Source organism: Monomorium pharaonis, chromosome 8 (assembly GCF_013373865.1).
Source record: "Monomorium pharaonis isolate MP-MQ-018 chromosome 8, ASM1337386v2, whole genome shotgun sequence".
In the NCBI taxonomy this organism is placed as follows: domain Eukaryota; kingdom Metazoa; phylum Arthropoda; class Insecta; order Hymenoptera; family Formicidae; genus Monomorium; species Monomorium pharaonis.
The window spans coordinates 13340651-13360576 of NC_050474.1; the positions used below are offsets into that span (position 1 = coordinate 13340651).

The 19926-nt window shown below is 30.0% G+C and overlaps 1 protein-coding gene across 20 annotated transcripts in view; it reads right to left on the reverse strand.

The window, feature by feature from the left end:
* Positions 1-19628, reverse strand: part of LOC105832312 (heterogeneous nuclear ribonucleoprotein R) — a 113478-nt gene extending 93850 nt beyond the window's left edge. For 13 of the 20 annotated variants that reach the window (XR_004964275.1, XR_004964274.1, XR_004964273.1 and 10 more), the window contains exons 1-3: positions 10605-10979; positions 10343-10450; positions 9039-9215 (exon numbers count right to left, since the gene is read on the reverse strand). Coding sequence is in view for 17 of the 20 variants with exons in the window: in XM_036290676.1 (XP_036146569.1) it covers positions 9039-9215; positions 10343-10450; positions 10605-10979 (660 nt within the window). In the remaining 3 variants the exon portion in view is untranslated. Of the gene's footprint in view, positions 1-9038; positions 9216-10342; positions 10451-10604; positions 10982-14639; positions 15174-15209; positions 15363-19341 lie in introns of those variants that run through there. The other 7 variants (XM_036290678.1, XM_036290677.1, XM_036290684.1 and 4 more) reach the window with 4 other exon arrangements.
* Positions 19629-19926: the final 298 nt, after the last annotated feature.

Here is a 19926-nt window from a genome sequence, read left to right on the forward strand (position 1 = left end):
CTGAAAGGAAAAACAAACCAGACCAAGTAAATAATAATAAATAAATATTGATTGTTTTCCTTTTAGAAGACACAAATTGACAGAGTGTCATACCTAAACAGAGTATATTACAATACAATAAAATCCCAGTAAACGTTTTACAGCGACAATATAACATGGAAGTTACATGTAATGTAACATTGTTATTCTTGTGATATGTAGGTGCCATATAAAATGGAAATAATTTGTTATGTAACATTTGTTATACGCAAGTAATATAACTGTTATACATCGTTTTGGCATTACAGTTATGTAACAAAAATTATATAATCGTAACATAACACGCTCGTATCAATGATATTACGGAACAATGCGTCGATGATAGTTAACTCAGAAATCAGATAACACTATAACATCCTGAATGAGACATCCATTTAATATATAAAAAAATTATTATAAAGATAATGTTTTAAAAAATAACTGTTTGTCTACAATTACTGCGCACAAAAAATGCACAAAATCTAAATTCATCATGTACTGAACAAAAACAGGATAATAAATGTACTATTCAATTTTTCTTAGAATATATGATATATATAGTTAACCATCTAATTAACCATTTAAACGCTTCAAAGTATTAGTGCTAAATAAATCGCAATTTCCATCAAATTATTAAAGTTATGGAAAAAGATAAATGTAACAATGAAATTAATAAGTAAATAAATTAATGCTATTTATTTTTAATATGTATTTTGCAAAATTTAATTGCTTTTATAAAAAATAATATAATTGCGTCAGTTTATAACATATAGGTATATGTAGACAATAACAAGTACCCATATTGACGAGTCAAATTGGCGTAGCAGATAGAGTACAAGGTTCGTCATCCTAAGGTCCCGGGTTCAAAACCAACCAGCGGCAAGTAAGAATAAAATAAAATAATATAATTTAAATTTAATTAATTAATAAAAATTTGTCCTAAATTTAGTATGTACTGTTGATAAAAACAATTTTTAAAAAATAAAATTTTTATTTTACTTTATTTTTCTCTAGTTGCAGTTTAAAGATATCCAATTTAAGAAATCTTTTAGATATCAGTTTCATAATATCTTTTTGTTCTCAAAAAACGGCGCATTGGTTAACATTCCGACGATCATTATGTTATCTTTTAGAAGTCTCTTTGTTATCATTTTCAGAAACAGGATATGCGTATCATGCGTGAAACGGAACGCATGTAACTGTTATGTGACGGTTAGATAACATGTTATATTGCTCAGTCGGAAATTGTAACTTACATGTACGTTACATGTAACATTAGAGCAATGTAACCTGTTATATTCGGTTACATTGCTGTTACATTGCTGCTATATTACTGTGTTCACTGGGATATGATATTCAATGTATGCACAATACATATATACATATATTATAATTTCGATTTAAAATTACAATAAAATATCGAAATCATTCATCTGTTTAATAAATTGACAATACTGCAGTAAGATAATAGCCATAGGCCTGAGCGCGCCATATATACGGCATCAAGACGTTACGCCCTCCTCACTCTGATCTTGATGCGCCATTATGCGCACTCCGAGCGTCTCTCGGTGAACCAAGTATACATGTTATTATAATATAAATATGTTATTATAATATAAATGTATTTACAAAAATGTAATGTAACCCGATGACCCGGACACACCAAGTTTTTGTTAAACTTTATCTACACATACTTTTGACTGCATTAAATATTTCTTGCATAATTGTCTTGGATAATTGCATTGATAATATTTCCATTTTTCACAAATAATTTTTGAACAAATTTTTATACAATTTTTTGAAATCTTTTTTTTAATATACTTGATTAATAATGATTTGTATTGATCTCATTTTTAAATACATACGTTCATGTACTTGGTGCATTCTTTTTTTAATTTTATTAAATTTTATTATTTATACTTTTGAATACTTTTATTTATACTAAAATAAAATTACACAATCTAAGTAATAACTATTAATACACATGTATATTTAATAATTTATATGTATATGAAATAAATAAAATAGATAACGAGAGAATAAAAAGAGATAAGATTGAAGAGGAAAAAGAGAGAGAACAAATTTCACACACACACGCACGCACGCCTATTTGTGCGCGAGCATGTGTTACACGTATATATATATAAACATTAAAATTATTTGCTCTCTCTCTCTCTCTCTCTCTCTCTCTCTCTCTCTCTCTCTCTCTCTCTCTGTCTCCTATTTGTTTATTTTGTTTTTATTACAAAATTGTTTCTATTAATGTTATATGTGTGAAAAAAATACATTTAAATTTAAAAATTATTTGTTTTTTCTTTTTCTTTTTTCGGCTCTTCTTTTTCATTTCCTCCTAAAATTTGTTTCATTTTTATTGTAATATTATATTATTTTCATATAAAAATAAATTACTATACCCTCCAACAAAAAAACCATCTCGTAATACACAAAAGTAGGGCAGAGTAGAGAGAACGTAATGCCTTACTTGATACCATATATATATCAATTTTTCATAATTATTACCTTATTATCCTATCATACAAACTGTGCACACTAAAAATAACAACTTACAAGATTGGATTAAGTATCATACACTATATATCGCATTTCATTCTGCTATGTTCAAGTGTGACAACTTGAGTCAATTTATATCTCCTAAAGGGAAAGTAGTCAACAATATTTACTTGTTATTATCTACCTAGCCTCGTTTATTCTTCTTTAAAAATGATAACAATGCTTTTGAACATCCGGCAATATTCTATGCTTCTGTCACCACAAAATTTGACAAATAAAATTAATTAGAACTAAAATAAAAATACATTTGTAATACAAAACCAAGTGATTCGACGAGTATTTTAATAGTTACTGATGTGCCAAATATTCGGGCTCTCGCGTTACCATGGCTGGTATTGACGAACAGCACGAACCGTAAGACAGGATAAGAGAATCACCCTGCGCACATTAGATGAAAACTCGTCTGCTCCGAGATAGTTCTTTCGTTGAACAGAGTATGAGCATATGTGCGTATTAATAATAATTAATTACATTACGTAATTTTACTTTAGTCATATTATATGTAGATATTGTGAAAATCCCTTGAATGACAAACTGGCTTTGCGTGTGTCTGATTCTTGGAAAGTAAAGCAAGTGAACTTTTTCGCTCAAGAAATCTCAAGATCTCAGGATTGACTGTACTAATTTTAACCTTAGACTATTACACCTCTTTTTTCGAATAAAACTGTCACACTAGATCACCATCACCTAATGCAATTTTCGAGTTACAGTTTAAAAACTAAGTGTCCAACATTTCTGAAAAAATTTTGAAATAAAGTTCAAACATAGAAAAATATATTCCAATTAATTAATTTAAAAAAATTAATATTTTGATTACTTTTATTTAAAAAATTGTTAAAAACAAAAAATTTCTTAAAATTACATTTTACTTAAAAAATAACTTCCCTAATTTTTAATATTTTAAGCTAAAAATTTAAGATTATACTCTCGAGATGTTATTTTAATTAAAAAAAAAAAGTTTATAAACAAACCTTTCAAATAGGTATTTATTTTAAATAACGCAGGAGAGCATTTTTTTACTTAAAAAATCAATAAATTTTCATTTAAAAAATCAATTTTTTATTAAGTATTAGTCGACGTCCTTGTCACACGTGGGTCACAGTGACCCAACGTATTCTTTCAACGACTGCCGAACAAACACTGACACAAACTTTCCTTCTTTAGGCAAGCGTTTCCATTTGTAGTAGATATCTGAAATTGATTTTAGATGGCATAAATTTATATTTTCAAGCGCGAAAGATATCTTACTAATAAGTTATTGGTCCAGATTCTGGTGACCCAGTGTAAGAGCCTAGGGGTAATCAGACTAGTTACATTAATATTATATAATAAAACTGCCATTTTTTATTATAATTTAAATTTTGGGATTTTAATTTCTACAATATTTTAACCGAAAGTAAATTTGACAATTAAATTACAGATAAGCACCACAACATTTGCGCAGTGAAGTTTACATCACACAATTTTAATTGCCATCGTATCGGTTGATATAAGGCGAAAAAGTAATGTATTGACAACACAATTTATTCGTGCATGCCATTTTGTTATTTTTTTTTGTGCCAGTGCCGTAACGTGTGACATTTGTAAAACTTCTAAAACTGTTTGAAAACTAAGATTACTATTAATAAAAAAAACAGTATATAAAAAGTACAATTTCAGCTCCTTTCGACAGTTGGCATATAACTAGGCTTTATATAACATAATTTAATAGTCAAGAGAAGAGCATACTTTTCGAACAATCTTACAAGTATATTGAAGTAAATCTAAATTATCATTTTAATTAAAAACTAGACACGCAAGAATTCTCAGCATATTCCTCGCCTCTGATACTACAAATTCAATATAGCTGCAGCAAGAAGTCTTAAGTTTAAATTGTATTTGGCGATTTACTTTACATGTATTTTGTATATGTAAAAAGTTTTCAATTCTGTAAAACCAATTCAAAGAGTTTCATAATCCTTTGAATTTTATCACTTTATAATCCTCTTAAATACCTTTACTATTATAAATAAATGAATTGCATTGTTTTATAAATAATAAAAATTAAAGTTGGTAGTGTTAAAGAGCACTTAATGACAATACTTTTTCACTGCAAGTCTGTCGAAAATTCGATTCACGAATTAAAACGCTATCACTTCTCCGTCACGTTGCCTTGACAAAGCAAAACAAAGAGTAATTAAAAAGAATTGAGACCTAAGTGGTCTGTCTAAATCCAAAACTATTCAAGTTCATAGAGCGAAGACCCCGAGAAATTCCTTACTCTTATAATCGATGCATAATTGCGTTTCACTTATCATCCTATGCCTGTAATAAAGCACAAAACATTGCTACAATGATCTTTCTAGCGCACCCTGTTTCTTATTGGAAAATATAAATATGTTTGACATAAATTTGTTTAAGTCTTAAACAAATAAAATTTGTATCGTGTACGTTATCAGTAAACTGTAATTTACTTGCGTAGTTACATATTTCAACAACAAAAGTATCACTTAAATATCACTTAATACCAGGTATGTAAATATGAAACTGGAATTTTTGTATAGAAAAAACACGTTTATTGTATAAAAATAATAAAAAATATTTTATTTGAAGTATTGCCCATCGCTAGCTATACATTTTTCCCATCTCTCTGACAATTTGTAGATGCCATGCCAAAAAAACTGTTCTTCTTTTGAGGCAAACCAGTCATCGAGCCATTTTCGTACGTTTTCGTAAAATGTGAAGCGCTGCTCTTCCACGCTGTCTTCCACGTTCTTCGTTTCTCACGTCAAAATCGCCACTTTGGAATTTTTGAAACCACTCAAAGCACTGTGATTTACCAAGAGCATGCTCACCGTAAGTTTCGACAAGCATTCGATGCGATTCTGCAGCAGTTTTCTTCAAATGGTAACAGAAAATCAATGCTGTCCACAAATCGTAGTTTCCAGGCACAAAATTCGACATGTTCAACGCTATTAAAAACTATGCTGTTGTATGGAACTTGTATTGTTGTAAGTGGAAAATCTTTATCAGATGTCAAAACAAAAAAATGGCGCCAATGACACGATTTGACGGTAACTACATTGACAGCTAGCGCCATCTATGGGCAAATTCTGATTTCATATTTACAGACCTAGTATATTACACATGATTGAGAATATCAAACGGAATAATATTAAACAATCTTACTGAAATTTAAAATATATGTCAAACAAATTCATATTTCTTATAATAGAAAACAAAAATACGTTAAAAGATCAATGTGAAATTATATAAGCTTTACAAGCATAGGCTCATACAATTACAACAATTGTACACAATGAAAGTATTGCCTATATAAAATAAATTTTTTTTTCTTTATTACTGTACTTTATTACTGTAGACCGTGATAAAGTTTTTTTAGAGTTTTTTATATAATTTTTCAAAATGTCTATATAAATTTCTAACATTTTTAGAAAAAATATTTCTCAGACTTTTATATGTTGTAGAACTCTTTTCAAAAAACTACTAAGAAAATAATTCGAAAAATTCTAAATATTTTTTTTTTTTTTTAATCAATGTATAATGTCTAAAATATTCAAATAAATATATTTAGATCAGTACAAACTATTAGACAGGTATTCATGTTATAATATTTCTTGTAATGTATTATCAGTTTATTTGTTTTTATATTTATCACAATTTATAAAGTTCAAAAGTTCACAATTTAAAAAGTTCATTGTTTCATCATTTTATAAAAACATTACTAAAAAAAAAAAATTATAATGCCACGCCTTTTATTTTATTCTATGTAGTTTTTTAATTACAAGAAATAAATCTCCGCCATCTATCACGAAAATAAATGTAAAAAAGTCATTTTCATTATTTCGAGAAATTATTATATATGTATATTCTAATATATTCTGAGAAAAAAATTCGAAAAAAAACTTTAAAAAATAGATATTAAAAAAATATAAAAATACCTATTTTAGAAATTACTAGACACCATAGACCCTTCGCGCGCGCTATTTGACTTTTTATTTTTTACTTTTTAAAAATAAACTCCAACAATAATTGTTGCAATTTGTCTAACCATCTGTACAAATTTAACAGCTGTCAAGATTCAATCGCAACGACAGTGCACTAGACACCACAACGCTTTACGCGCGCTATTTAACTTTTTAAAAATAAATTATAACGATAATTACTAAAATATCTATAAATAACCATTTATACAAATTTGATAGCTGCCAAAATTCAATCACAATGACAGTTACTCTCGCAACACGAAATAAGTGCAGTGAAAGAACCAATCAGCATCGTGGAAAAGAGGCTTCATTACATATCTTTTTTAAGATAAGAAGATAAATGAATGAATGGATAATACATTCTTAGATTTCTCATTCTATATTTTTTTAAGAAAACTTAAAAAATCTGAAAAAAATTGAAGTAGTTTCAAAAATTTTGTAAATTTAAAATATAAAAAATTTTTTTAATATTCAAATTATATTTTATAAGAAAAAGTTTTTTTCATTAATATGCATTTCTTTCTTTTCTTCTTGCTCCAGTTAAATTTCAACATATACCTATTCTACTCTAACAAAATGCTAAACATCTGCGAACTCTACTTTCAAATGAGCCATAGTTCGGGAGATGAAAAAACAAAAACCATATTTTTTGGGTAAAACCGTGACTTTTGGGTAAATAGGCCTTAGTCTCTGAGAAAATTGCATTTAAATATGTGCATTTTTGGCCAGTAAGGTAAGTATAATGGAAAGCCATTTTCGACACAAAGCGTGGTGGCTGTGGGTGCTAAATGCGCATCTACTGTTCTGATATCCGTGCGAAGTGAGTTCGAGATCAGTTATAATAATTTTTTTCAGTCTATATGCCAATTAAATTTATTTTCTTTATTATATAAAATAAAATTTTGCGGTTTTAATAAATACAAATTTCTATATTTATTATAAAAAATAATACATTTTTATTTATTATAAAAATAATATTCTTGCACAATGTCGCGTTTATTTTTTTAACATGATCAAATTTGCTTAGTACGTGTCAAAGTTAACAAATGAACGTGACATATTTTATAATGTTAATCAGTTGTGTTTTCCACTAAACGTACATAACAAAAAATGTATTTGCAACACGCGAGTTGCAATTATAATACGTTCATAATGCGAAAAATATTTGTTTTCAATGTTTTTATGTAAATTTCTACCCACAACATTCCTACAAGAATGTCAGAATTTCATAATAAATAAAAATGTATTATTTTTTATTATAATAGAATCATAAAAATTTATATTTATTAAAACCGTAAAATTTTATTTTAAATAATAAAGAAAATAAATTTAATTGGCATATAGACTAAAAAAAATTATTATAACTGGTCTCAAACCAAGCTCGCACGGATAACAAAACAATAGGTGCACACTTAACACCTATGGCCATCATATTTCATGCCAAAAAGTGGCTTTCCATTATACTTACCTTATCGGCCAAAAATGCACATATTTAAATGTAATTTTCTCGGAATCTAAGGCCCATTCACCAAAAAGTCAAAATACGGTTTTGTTTTTTCACCTCCCCTTTCGAATGCACTATGGCTCATTCGAAAGTAGAGTTAGCAGACGATAGCATCTCCTTGTAAGTATACACATCAAATTAATTATTAAAAACTATTGTGTCTTTCAAAACTGTAAAATTCCATTCTCTTCTTATTCTTTAAAAAAAAGAAAAGATTTTAAGATATCTAAAGAAAGATGAGAAACCCCTATATTGATATCACATACACATATAAACATGCATGTGTTTTCTCCAATCTCCTCTTTCTCTCTCATACACAATACATATATATGTATATATGAGTAAAACTTCTTTTTCCTAAACTATATATATATTTTTTTAATGTAAATTTGAAAAATAATAAAAATGCATAACTTGATAGAATGTGTCTGTATTATATCTATTAGAAAACAAAGAAATATATAATAGATGATACAGAACAAGCCACATAGAAATATAACACTCATTCGAAATGTTGAGCAAATAAAACATAACGTAGATGTGTGTACACACATACAAACACGACGCACGCACGCGCACGCACGCGCACGCACGCGCACACACACACACACACGTACAAAATGCAGTCACAACTTATATTAAAATAATGACTTTTAAAATAATTAAAAAAAAAAACTAAAAAATATTCGAAACTAAAAATGACAAATATTACGAAATGGTTAAATTTCTCTAAGTAAATCATAAACATTTCGAAGGAGCGCTATGTTGGTAGCAATAACAATTTTGTAACATTTCTAAAAGTTTTAAAAAAAAAATAAATAAAAAGATCCAAATTGTCTATGTGTGTGTAACAATACGTAATATTAAAACAAGACAAAAAATAAATTCATATATATTGTACAAAATAAATATACAATAATTGTATTACAAAAAAGATTCAGGGAAAGATATTAACATACCTCTCGGACAGCCTGCTGCGCAGCTTCCCTGTTAGTAAATGTGATAAATGCATATCCTCTATTGGAACCTGACATGGGATCCATCATCAGTCTCAAATCCCAAATCTTCCCGCATTTTTCAAATAACGGAATTAATTCGTCTTCGTACATGTCTTTTGGAATTTTGCCACAAAAAACCTTTTCATAAAAAAATTTTCAATTTAATATAAACTTAAAAATAAAGAATTCTGTTATATAAATATATTTAATATATTTCCTTTGATGACTAATGCATGCTAAGTTTCTTGGTAATAATACAAACCAAGATTGCACACAAAGTGTACATAATTTTTTTTATTTATTTGTCAATAAAAGGATTGAAAAGTAAGACATAACACTTATTCAATATAAACATAAATATAGCATTACACAGATGCGCGCGCGTTATTTTATTTCAAATATCGCAGACGAATATTTTAAAAATTAAAAAAAATGCAAAAGTGTTTTAATCAAAGTTCTATAAAAAGAGACAAACAATGGTAAAATTAATTTTCAAAAGAATTAATTTTTCAGAGTTACATAAAGGTTATAACCATTTTTTTCAATATAATTATATAATTCTTTTTACATAAATCATTCTTCTACTTACTCTACATGTACAACTATGAGAGTCATAAAATAACAATTTACAAAAAATTTAATTATATATTACAAATTGTAAAGTTTAAGTATAATTTTTAAAAATGATTATAAGATATTTTATATTAAAATATGCCAAAGTATAAAACATTTCGTAAACTAATTACTTTTTGAAAACTTATACTTTTTATATAGAGTACAATCGGAGCTCTCATCCTACAACATTTCCAATCTAGAAAACCTTTGATCATACGACAAAAAGAAGGGTCTCCACTCTGCTTTCCAAAAGTCGAATACTCAAATGAGATTAGTCGATTTCTTTATGCTAACGTCTTATGTTCTTATAAACTGTTGAGAAGTGGAGATACAATTCTCCTTCCGCGGTCGTAGCACGAGAGACTTTTTTGTCGTAAGCTTATGAGGTTACCTAAGATGAGAGGGTCATAAGATGAGAGGTCCAACTGTAATTTAAAAAATTACATTATGTAAAAAAAGTCATAATTCCTTCTTTTAATAGTAACCTTTATGTGACCTTAAAAATCAATTTCTCGAAAATTGAATTTATCAATTGTTTTATTAATTGTTCAAAACACTTTGTTTTTTTTATCTCTGTTATATAAGTCTGCATCATTTAAAATGGAACACTACACATAAAAAAATAATTTATAAAAATAAAATAAATTTACCTCACAACCAGTGCCAGGAGTTGGGCCCTCCCAATTTGGTGGAGGACCACCATATTTTCTTTGTCCAGTAGTTACATCCAAAGGGTATCCTGTTCTTTCCAGAATTAACTAAAATAATAATTACTTGTATTATGAAACAGCATTTACACATTTACATAGATCAAAACTAACAAGCTATACAAATTTACATATATATATATATTTTTTTTTTATTAAAAATCTAAATTAAGATATATGAACACACTGCATATCTTGAGATTACCTTAATTTTATCTTCATCTGGGGCTTTGGGCGTCGTACTAGTACCCGTACCTTGACCAGCGCGACTTTTCTGTCTATATGTTTTCATAACTCCACAAAGATATGCCGATTTGTTGGATACATGCTCCAAATTAGATTCCAAAAATTGTGTAAGAACGTTTAGTGCACCGTCAACTGGAAATTCCTTTAAAGCGTCGAGAGCTCTTTCATCCAGGTCAACATGAGCCAATTTGCCTGTTTTATAAATTTCATCCAATTTGGCAGCTACTTTCTCATCTAATCCATATTGTATAAGTTTGTTAAAATCTTCTGTCCGTTCCACATTTTCCATTTCTTGCTTTTCTTCCATTTTTATCTCTCCATTTCCTTCTGCCATAGCTAATACAATATTTACATTAATAAAAAATTTTATATTCTGCTACTATATTAAATTTATAATGAATTAATTGATTGCATGACATCCTTAGGTAGACACCTATGGGTCTGTGAGACCTGAGTTTTTTCAAAACTCTGTAATTTTTGTTATTTAATTTTTATTAAACAATGTCATTCTTTGACTATATAAGTATGGACTGCCAGTAGCTAACTTCAGACTGGTAACTAAGATGTGTCGCGCCAGCATCGACCAATTGAGAAATTGGAGAATTAAAATAACGTGTTCTTGGATAGTGTAGTTTTAGATAACCCGAGTGTTCTTGGATATCATTCTATCCTTGTCTTGCATTCAACGAACAACGCTCTTTGGTCGATGGGGCGGAGCCTAAATCTCGGAGATGTTGGTTACGGATTTCAGTACAGAAGTGAATGGGAAAAGTGGAGCACTGGCAGTCCATACTTATATAGTCAAAGATGTCATTAAACATTGTTATTAAACAATGAAATCTTGAGTCTCACAGATCCATAGGTGTCTATATAAGGTACCAAAAATATAGGTATTTACCTAGGAATATATTACCTAGGAATATTTACCTAGGAATATATTACAAAATTTATGATATTAGGACAGAGATTTTCTTTTAAGAAGTTCCATCAAAAGTATTAAACTCAAATAATTGAATTTTTTATATAATACAATTAATAAATTCAATTTTCTATCTACAAAGTTTCAAGGTCGATTAGGTCAAGCAAGAAATATTATGTTAAAATCGACTAAACTGGTGTATTAAGGGTGTATCGGACATACAATCTTACACAAAAGTGCATGAAATTTGAAATACTTAAATATCTACGCCTAACGCATAGTAAATCTAAATATAGGAAACTTGAACGATAATTGGAGTCTTATTTTTACTCTTACAAAAGTATTTTTCACGTATTTACGATTTTTTTCACTTATGAGTTTAAATTTTTGACAATGAAAATGGACAATTATCTCAAGTTATATTTTATTTCTTTAAAACGGTGTAGTGAAAACAATTGAAGCTTGGCAGATATTTTTATCTATTCATATACTAGATATACAAAAAAATTCAAAACACTGGTACTATTTCTTCTATATTTTTTTAGCTGTTTCATCCGTCAAGATCGTCTTTTTCCATAAGATAGAAAAGGATATCATGTAAAATCAGTAAAAATTAAAATAGTTATAACTCAGCAATCGTTTAATGGATACGTTTTCAATTTTTTGCAGTACATTAGGAAAACTAAAAGAACAATTTCACAAATTTTTAACAACTTTGTACTATTTTGAACTTCAGTCCGATACATCAATAAACAATAGAGAGTCATGTCACTTTATGTAATTATTCAATCAAATAGTTGGTGACTCTACTTTTTTATATTGCATATTGAACCTTCAAATTCTGATGAAACCATGACATGTTTAAAGTTGTTATAAAGTTCAAGTGAAAAATTTTATATTTTGCTCGAAAATGAGACTAAGCTTATTTTTTCTTATGAAATTTCATTTTTGATCAAGAAAATAAAATACTTTATGTGAACTTTATGACAATTACAAATATGCCACAGCTTCAATGGAAATTAAGGTTTCAATACGTGACATAAAAAAGAATATTTAATGACCATTTGATCAAGTAATTATAGTATAAAGTATGGCATGACAATATAAAGTATGACATAACATAAGCCATAAACGCCATAGAAAACAACTCAAATTAGCATGGTGGATTGATAATTGTTTATAAAATATATGTACTAGAATAATACTGTATACATTAAAAACATTGTATTTCAGTCCTATTTAAAAATATGATTAACAGTTCTTTCTTTGACTAAGTATTGATGGAACTATCTTAATTAAATAAAATTTTATATATTCTTTTCACAAAAAGTATCTATTTTACTTAATATTTTAATTCAAACACATAACACGTACATATGGGCATAATAATAAAATTATTTTCTAATTCAAGTTTTTTTTATAACAATAAAAGCATCATATAAACAAAAAATATTTTTCTTACTATCTTTAAATTATTTTCTAAAATATATTTTTAATATAATATAATTTGTATAACAAAATTCATATTGACAAAAATTTGTCTTTTACTTTGTTAGAATGTAAAATCAATAAAAAAAAATGCTCCAAAAGATATAATTTCAAATTAATAACCAAGACTGTACACAAGAGGTATTAAAAATAATCATTAGTAACAAACTTTAAACACATGAGAGGGAACAATTAATTACAAACTATATAATTTATAATTTAAAGAATATTCTTAATACATGCGGAAAGAATTTTCTCTTGGAATTTATCATTAAAATAACAATTTAAAAAAATGTTTCCTGAAAATTCTGTATAGACAGAAAGACAGATCTATATGAATCCTTCCTTTTATGTAATAGAATTGCTGTAATTTAAAATTTTACTAAAATTATAATGAATTCTTTCATAAAATTACAGCAATTTTACTATAAAGTTATAGTAAATGTTACCATCAAATTTTACTATATAAATTCTATTAAAATTGTAATAAACTATTTTGATATCTATGTCGTCTGATGTCTTATCTTTAAAACAATAAAACAATAAGTTCCCTCTTATGTGTTTAAAGTTTGTTACCAATGATTATTTTTAATACCTCTTGTGTACAGTCTTGGTTATTAATTTGAAATTACATCTTTTGGAGCATATTTTTTTATTGTTTTTACATTCTAACAATGTAAAATTAACATTAAAGTATCTTATTCCTTTAGTTTATATCACAGTAAAATTTTAGTAAAATTTGGCAAAGTCTAATAGTATAAAATTCATCATGTGTGTGTTTCTATTAAAATTACAATAAAATCTTTTAATATGTCCCATAAGTAACATAATTTTAACAGTAAATTCGAAAAGAAAATTCTTACCATGCAGTTCACAAATCATCATTTTAAGTAAATCTAAATTACCAATTAAGCTTTGATTCATCAAACATATGTATTTACATGTATATGTAAAAATTTGTTTCTAATTTGAAAATATCTGCTCTCTCTAAACTTATAACAATAAAGAACTGGTATTATCAACTCCATTTAACTTGTGTGTATGATAGGTGCATCAATTAATTAGACTTCAGAACTTTGAACTAAAATATAAAACTTAAAAGTGATCATATTTTTTCTTACTTATTTTTTGTAAATTATAACTTATTTATGTAATATTTTTAATAAATAATTAAATAATTAAATAAAAAAAATAATATATTATTAATAATTAAGTAATTATTATAATTAAAGTTGGATCAGTGATAATCATTTTTAAGTTTTGTAGTTGGCAAATTATAAAGTTAATCAAAGTTCGTGATGAAACGGAGGCCGAGAAAAACCCGGGAAGAGTCGATGCGCAAAGAAAGGAATCACAAAGAACGTTTGCTCCAATCGCATACTCTGCGATGCATTCGGCAAACGCATACGCGCGAAACGCGCCGTGAAGAAGAAACGTGGAAGAAGAAAAAGAAGAAGAAGAAGAGAGCAATCCAGACACATCGCGAAGCATACAAATCGGAATGAGAACCAGCGTGTCCTGATGCGCCAAAAAAACTTGTGAAATAAGCAACTAAAAGTATATCCAAACACAACCGAGAATACAAACATTACGTTTTCGTTTCCTTCGACACAACAGACGGGAGAAGGGAAATTTTTACGATGTCGCACGTTATCGATGACACTTTCCGTTCACCGTACAGATTGGGGTAGCGAAGGATCGAGCGTGATCAGTTGGCATGGACGAGGACTGCGACGGCAACAATGCGGCGACAACAGCGCGGCACGGCGTAACGTGGAACGGAGCAACGCGGCTCCGCGTTGCTCCGCCACATGGAGCGGCGCAATCGCCACCGTAGTGAGATTCGCGTGGCAAAAATTGTGAATGTTTTACTATTCTCTATCTCTTTCGACACCGCCGTCGTCATCGCACTTTTACCGTGCGCCAGCTCGCCGGCCGGCAAAACCACAAAACGGCCACAGCCGCCACGCCGCGCTCCGCATGATCGCGATATATGCGATGCACTTGTATGCACTTCGCGACGCGTTCTTGTCTCTCTTTCAGTACATTTTCCACTCGCGCTTAGCAAAATTGCAGACGTGGCAAACGGCAGGTCGCCACGCGACCAAACGACAGATCGATTACGCCGACGACACAGATTCTAACGGCGATCGTTACCTTGCAATATAAACGGACAGGCTCCTCCGCGCCGAGGAAATGGCGACAGACGTCAACGTGAATGCGGACTACGGGGTTCACAAAACGACGCGCAAAGATACGCTCGAACCCAGCGACACCGGCGTGTTGTTGGCCATTTTCTTGGCTGCGCGGTCGCGCTCGCGCGAATTCTGATTGGTGGCGGCGATCGCTCCGCAACACGCGACCGCTCGACGGGGAAAAAAGACGCATCAAATCGGAGTACGTGCCCGCTGGAGCACGCTCGACACTCTCGCGCTACCACAGTACCGCGTTAAGCCATCTCACGCCCATGGGCTAAAATATTTTCAGTGTGAGATGTCACGTTTCACCTGTAAAATTTCTTTTCAAAAGTATTACAACGTTAAAATTGTGCTAAAATTATCATTATTGTTACTCATCTTGATGAAAATCTTTTCTCAGAATTTTTATACATTTTTTTTCTTCAAGAAAAACTGTTAAAACCTGTATCTTTCCTTAGATTTTTCATACATATAAATTCTAAAATATTCTAAAATTTCTCATCTAATTTCTAAAAAATACTTTAAACTTTTTCATATTTTATAACATTCCATCAGAGAAAAATTTTAGAATGGGAACTCTTAGAGATCTTAGAATATCTTTTAGAATTCATAAAATATGTGAGAAACTCTTTAAAAAATGTATGACAGTTTCTTCAACATTTAAAAAATTCCAAATCGAATAAAAAATTTAGGAAATGTAAAGTTATTAAATAGTAAAAAAAAACAAATTTTTTGAACGTTTAACTTTTTAACTTAATTATTTAAAATTGATTTTTAACATTTGGTACACATTTGAAACTTAATACTGTTACTAGAATATTTTTGTCTTTCATAATTTTACTTTTTAATAAGTGTTCATCAAATTTTACATAAAAATTTTAAACATTGATTTTCGCGAGGTCTTATTTTAAGAAATGCTTTTTAATTCATTTTTATATAATTTGTTTTAAAAAATTGTTTATATTAAATTTAACTTCCTTGGAATATACATATTTTTAATGTTCTTTGATTTAAAAAAAATTTTTCATTAACTAAAAAAAATTTTGAAAAAAAGATTCTAAAATTGATTCAAAATTGTCCTTGCCTAGAGCAATATTATCAAGTTAGGTTATGTTATGAAAATTATAATAAATATAAAAAACTAAATATATATTATAAATCAGAACAAAATTATTTAAAAATACTTTAGGTTTTTATATTTTCCTCTCCTAAAAATTAATTTAAACTTTTTAACTTTTCAAAAAATTCCTCTGATAATAATAAAATTTAAATTTAGGAATAATCTAGTAAAAAGATTACAGCACGCTCAATCTACTAAAGATATATTTTACTACTTAGCAAACGAACAACGAATAAGAATATTGTGCATTTAGCAGTGTAAGTCAATTCATACTCGCTAAAGCGAATACAAAACGTTCGATTTGTGTTAGGCTCGATTCCCTAATAGAATGATATATTAAAGATAATTCGTGGTCCACGATGTGGATGCATATATAGTACGCTGTTCCCTGCTGATGTGCACTTTCCGAACTCTGTATAATAATAAATTATATTCTGAGTCATGAAAACGTCTATATATTAGATAAAAAATTGAAAAAAGTACATTATATCAATTTTAATAATTTATTAATTTTATTTTTTATCTCTAAATATTATTTAATTATTTTAATTATTTTTACGTATCGTACATGTGTCAAAAAATACTTAAATCATTATAACACACCGAATACCGAATCTGACCGAATTTGCTCGATTGGTAATATTCGGTGTGAAAAAAAGCAAAAAACTGAAAAAAAGCAATAAACGACTTCAAAACAATGCGAACTCCGAACATTCGTTCATCGTTCCTTTCGCGCGCAGGCGCACACGCACGCGCACAAACGTTCATATGCGACGAATGCTGTACGTATGATAAATAGGATATTCGTGGCGATTCGCAACGCACAATAAAATTAATCTCTCAAAATCAAGAACACGCAACGAGTCAAATTTTACCACACTTGTGTGTGTGTGTGTGTGTGTGTGTGTGTGTGTGTGTGTGTGTGTGTGTGTGTGTGTGTGCGCGCGCGCGCGCGTGCGTGCGTGTGTGCTTGGGTTTAATTATAGATTATAGATTATAAATTATAGACTATTAATTATAAATAAAAATGGTTGTAAATTGAAATTTACTTGGATGATAGCTTTCAAACACTTACGAATATTCTGTGCTTATCTTTAAAACGTTTACAAGTTTCAAAAGTTATTGTGTGAATGTGTGTATAAAATTATGAATTATAGTTTTTTATAAAGATTCACGAAAAACTGCAATTCAAACTAAATCTCTAAAAAAATTGTTAAAAGAAAAAGTTGCAAAAAAAATAATATTAATGACAAGCTGTTATAAGGTAAAGTATTTCAAAAGTTATTCCAAAAGTATTAATTAGATTAGATGTTCGATTGTACAGTCATGTCTTAGACATCACCAAGTCCAAAATCAAATAAAATAAGATGTCTTAAAGACATTATGTACATAATATAATAAAATATAAAAAAATGTTTCAAGAACCAATTTTATACAGACGTTTTTAATACCTCTTTAAAACATCGATTTTAGACTTTATCTAAGACTTGACATTTTAAACAACAAGATTAAGAATGCGTAAACAGTATGTAAAACTTTATTAATGATAATGAAACATATTTCATTAATTTAATTTTATGTAATTAACAATGATTCTCATGGAATCCAAACACATGCTAAAATTTAAAAGAATGCGTATTTTTTTGTGCCAAAGATCCGGGCTCAAATCCACCCAGAGTAATATTAAATTTTTAAATAATCATCTTAGAAAGCAATGACAAACCATCGAGAGTATATATTTTATCAAGATAATTACTATAAAATATGCGTAAGAATACATCAAACAGAAATCACGATCTTCAATTATGAAAGATCGACTTAAGAAAGTATAATCGATACGTCTCTAATCGAAGCTGCCAAGTTAATCATTCTCAAATTTGGATTTTGGATTTGGATTTTGTTATTGTCACAAAAAATTTAAAAAAGTCTATATAAATATTTACATTTTTTCTATAAATTCCGCTAAATTTTTATCCTCACAAAAAATTTCCCGTAATAATAACAAATTTGAAAGAAAATCCCTCAATTTGACAACTCTTTGAAAATCATGAGACTTGAGACGAACGAGCATCCACCTGCCAACGCGGCAAATATTACTATGCACTTGCTATGCAATCGCTTTCACGCGTGCGAGTGTGAGTCTTCTCCGCGAACATACTATTGTTATACTTATGAACGGACTCGAGTGAATATTCAAAGAAAAGAATGTGACTTTGCGCCGCATATTCCCACAAACACAAGGCACGAAATGATTTTACGATTTTGTCCCATATACGTATCTCTTATTGCGGTGCGGTGTCCGTTACAGACCGGCGCGAAAAACCCGCCAAGCGCATCACACGAGTCTCCGGAATCGCCGGGAAGCCATAATTGCCGCGCACAAAAATGTCGTTCATCCGCGTGCGATTGCATTCGTTATTATCGAGCAATCTTCGGTCAGAATAATCTCTAAATAACACATAACTTTGAAGCACAATTCAAACATTAATTCCATTTCGCGCTCGAAACAAAATTAGAATTTGGTCGAACAAAAAAAAGGGGGAAAAGAAGACTCATGCAACAAAATCCAAAATCAGGTCACAAAATTCTTAAAAGCATCAGTAAATTTTTGCGAAAATTGCCTAAAAGACGATTTTATTATCTAATCTAATTTAGCCGTTATATTCTCTGGGAAATAATTATCAAAGACGTGACGAAAAATTCCTTCGTGAGCAACGTGTCAATATATTTATTCTTTCGCAATTCTTTCTTCTCCACGATTTACAATGTGTATTGAACACACTGATTTATTATGTAAGAAAAAAAGAATGTTTTTGCTAACACGTGCTTGTGAGATTATTTCACGCGAGCGAAACAAAGAGACGGCTTTGCGTACAAATACCACTGAAAAAAATAAAGATAGAGCAAAAGAGAAAAAGAGAGATGGAGAACGGAGCGATGTATTCGTAATAAAAGAGCGATGCATGTGTACCTGTACCGAATTTGTGCTCCTCACCGTCGGTATCAATTTAACCAATTTGTTGCTTCAGCGATAAAGAAATATCAGTTGCGACGGCAACACCGAGGAAAACAGTCAGGATCTCCCACTGAATGTCGTAAAACTCATAATTAATCGGCACGTCACAGTTTTTTCGCGAAGAACGCGTTCCGTACTTCAGGTTGGCGACGGCAACGGCGACGACAGCGGCAGCAACGGCGCTGGCGGTTGCAACGGCGGCGGTGGCAGCAGTGGCAGTGGCAGTGGCAGTGGCAATGGCAGTGGCAGTGACAGTGGCAGTGGCGGCGGCGGCGGTGGCGGTGGCGGCGGCGGCGGTGGCGGTGGCGGCGGCGGTGGCGGTGGCGGTGGCGGTGACGGTGGCGGTGGCGGTGACGGTGACGGTGACGGTGACGGTGACGGTGACGGTGACGGTGACGGTGAGTGTGACTGTGACTGTGACTGTGACTGTGACTGTACTGTGACTGTGACTGTGACTGTGACTGTGACTGTGACTGTGACTGTGACTGTGACTGTGACTGTGACTGTGACTGTGACTGTGACTGTGACTGTGACTGTGAC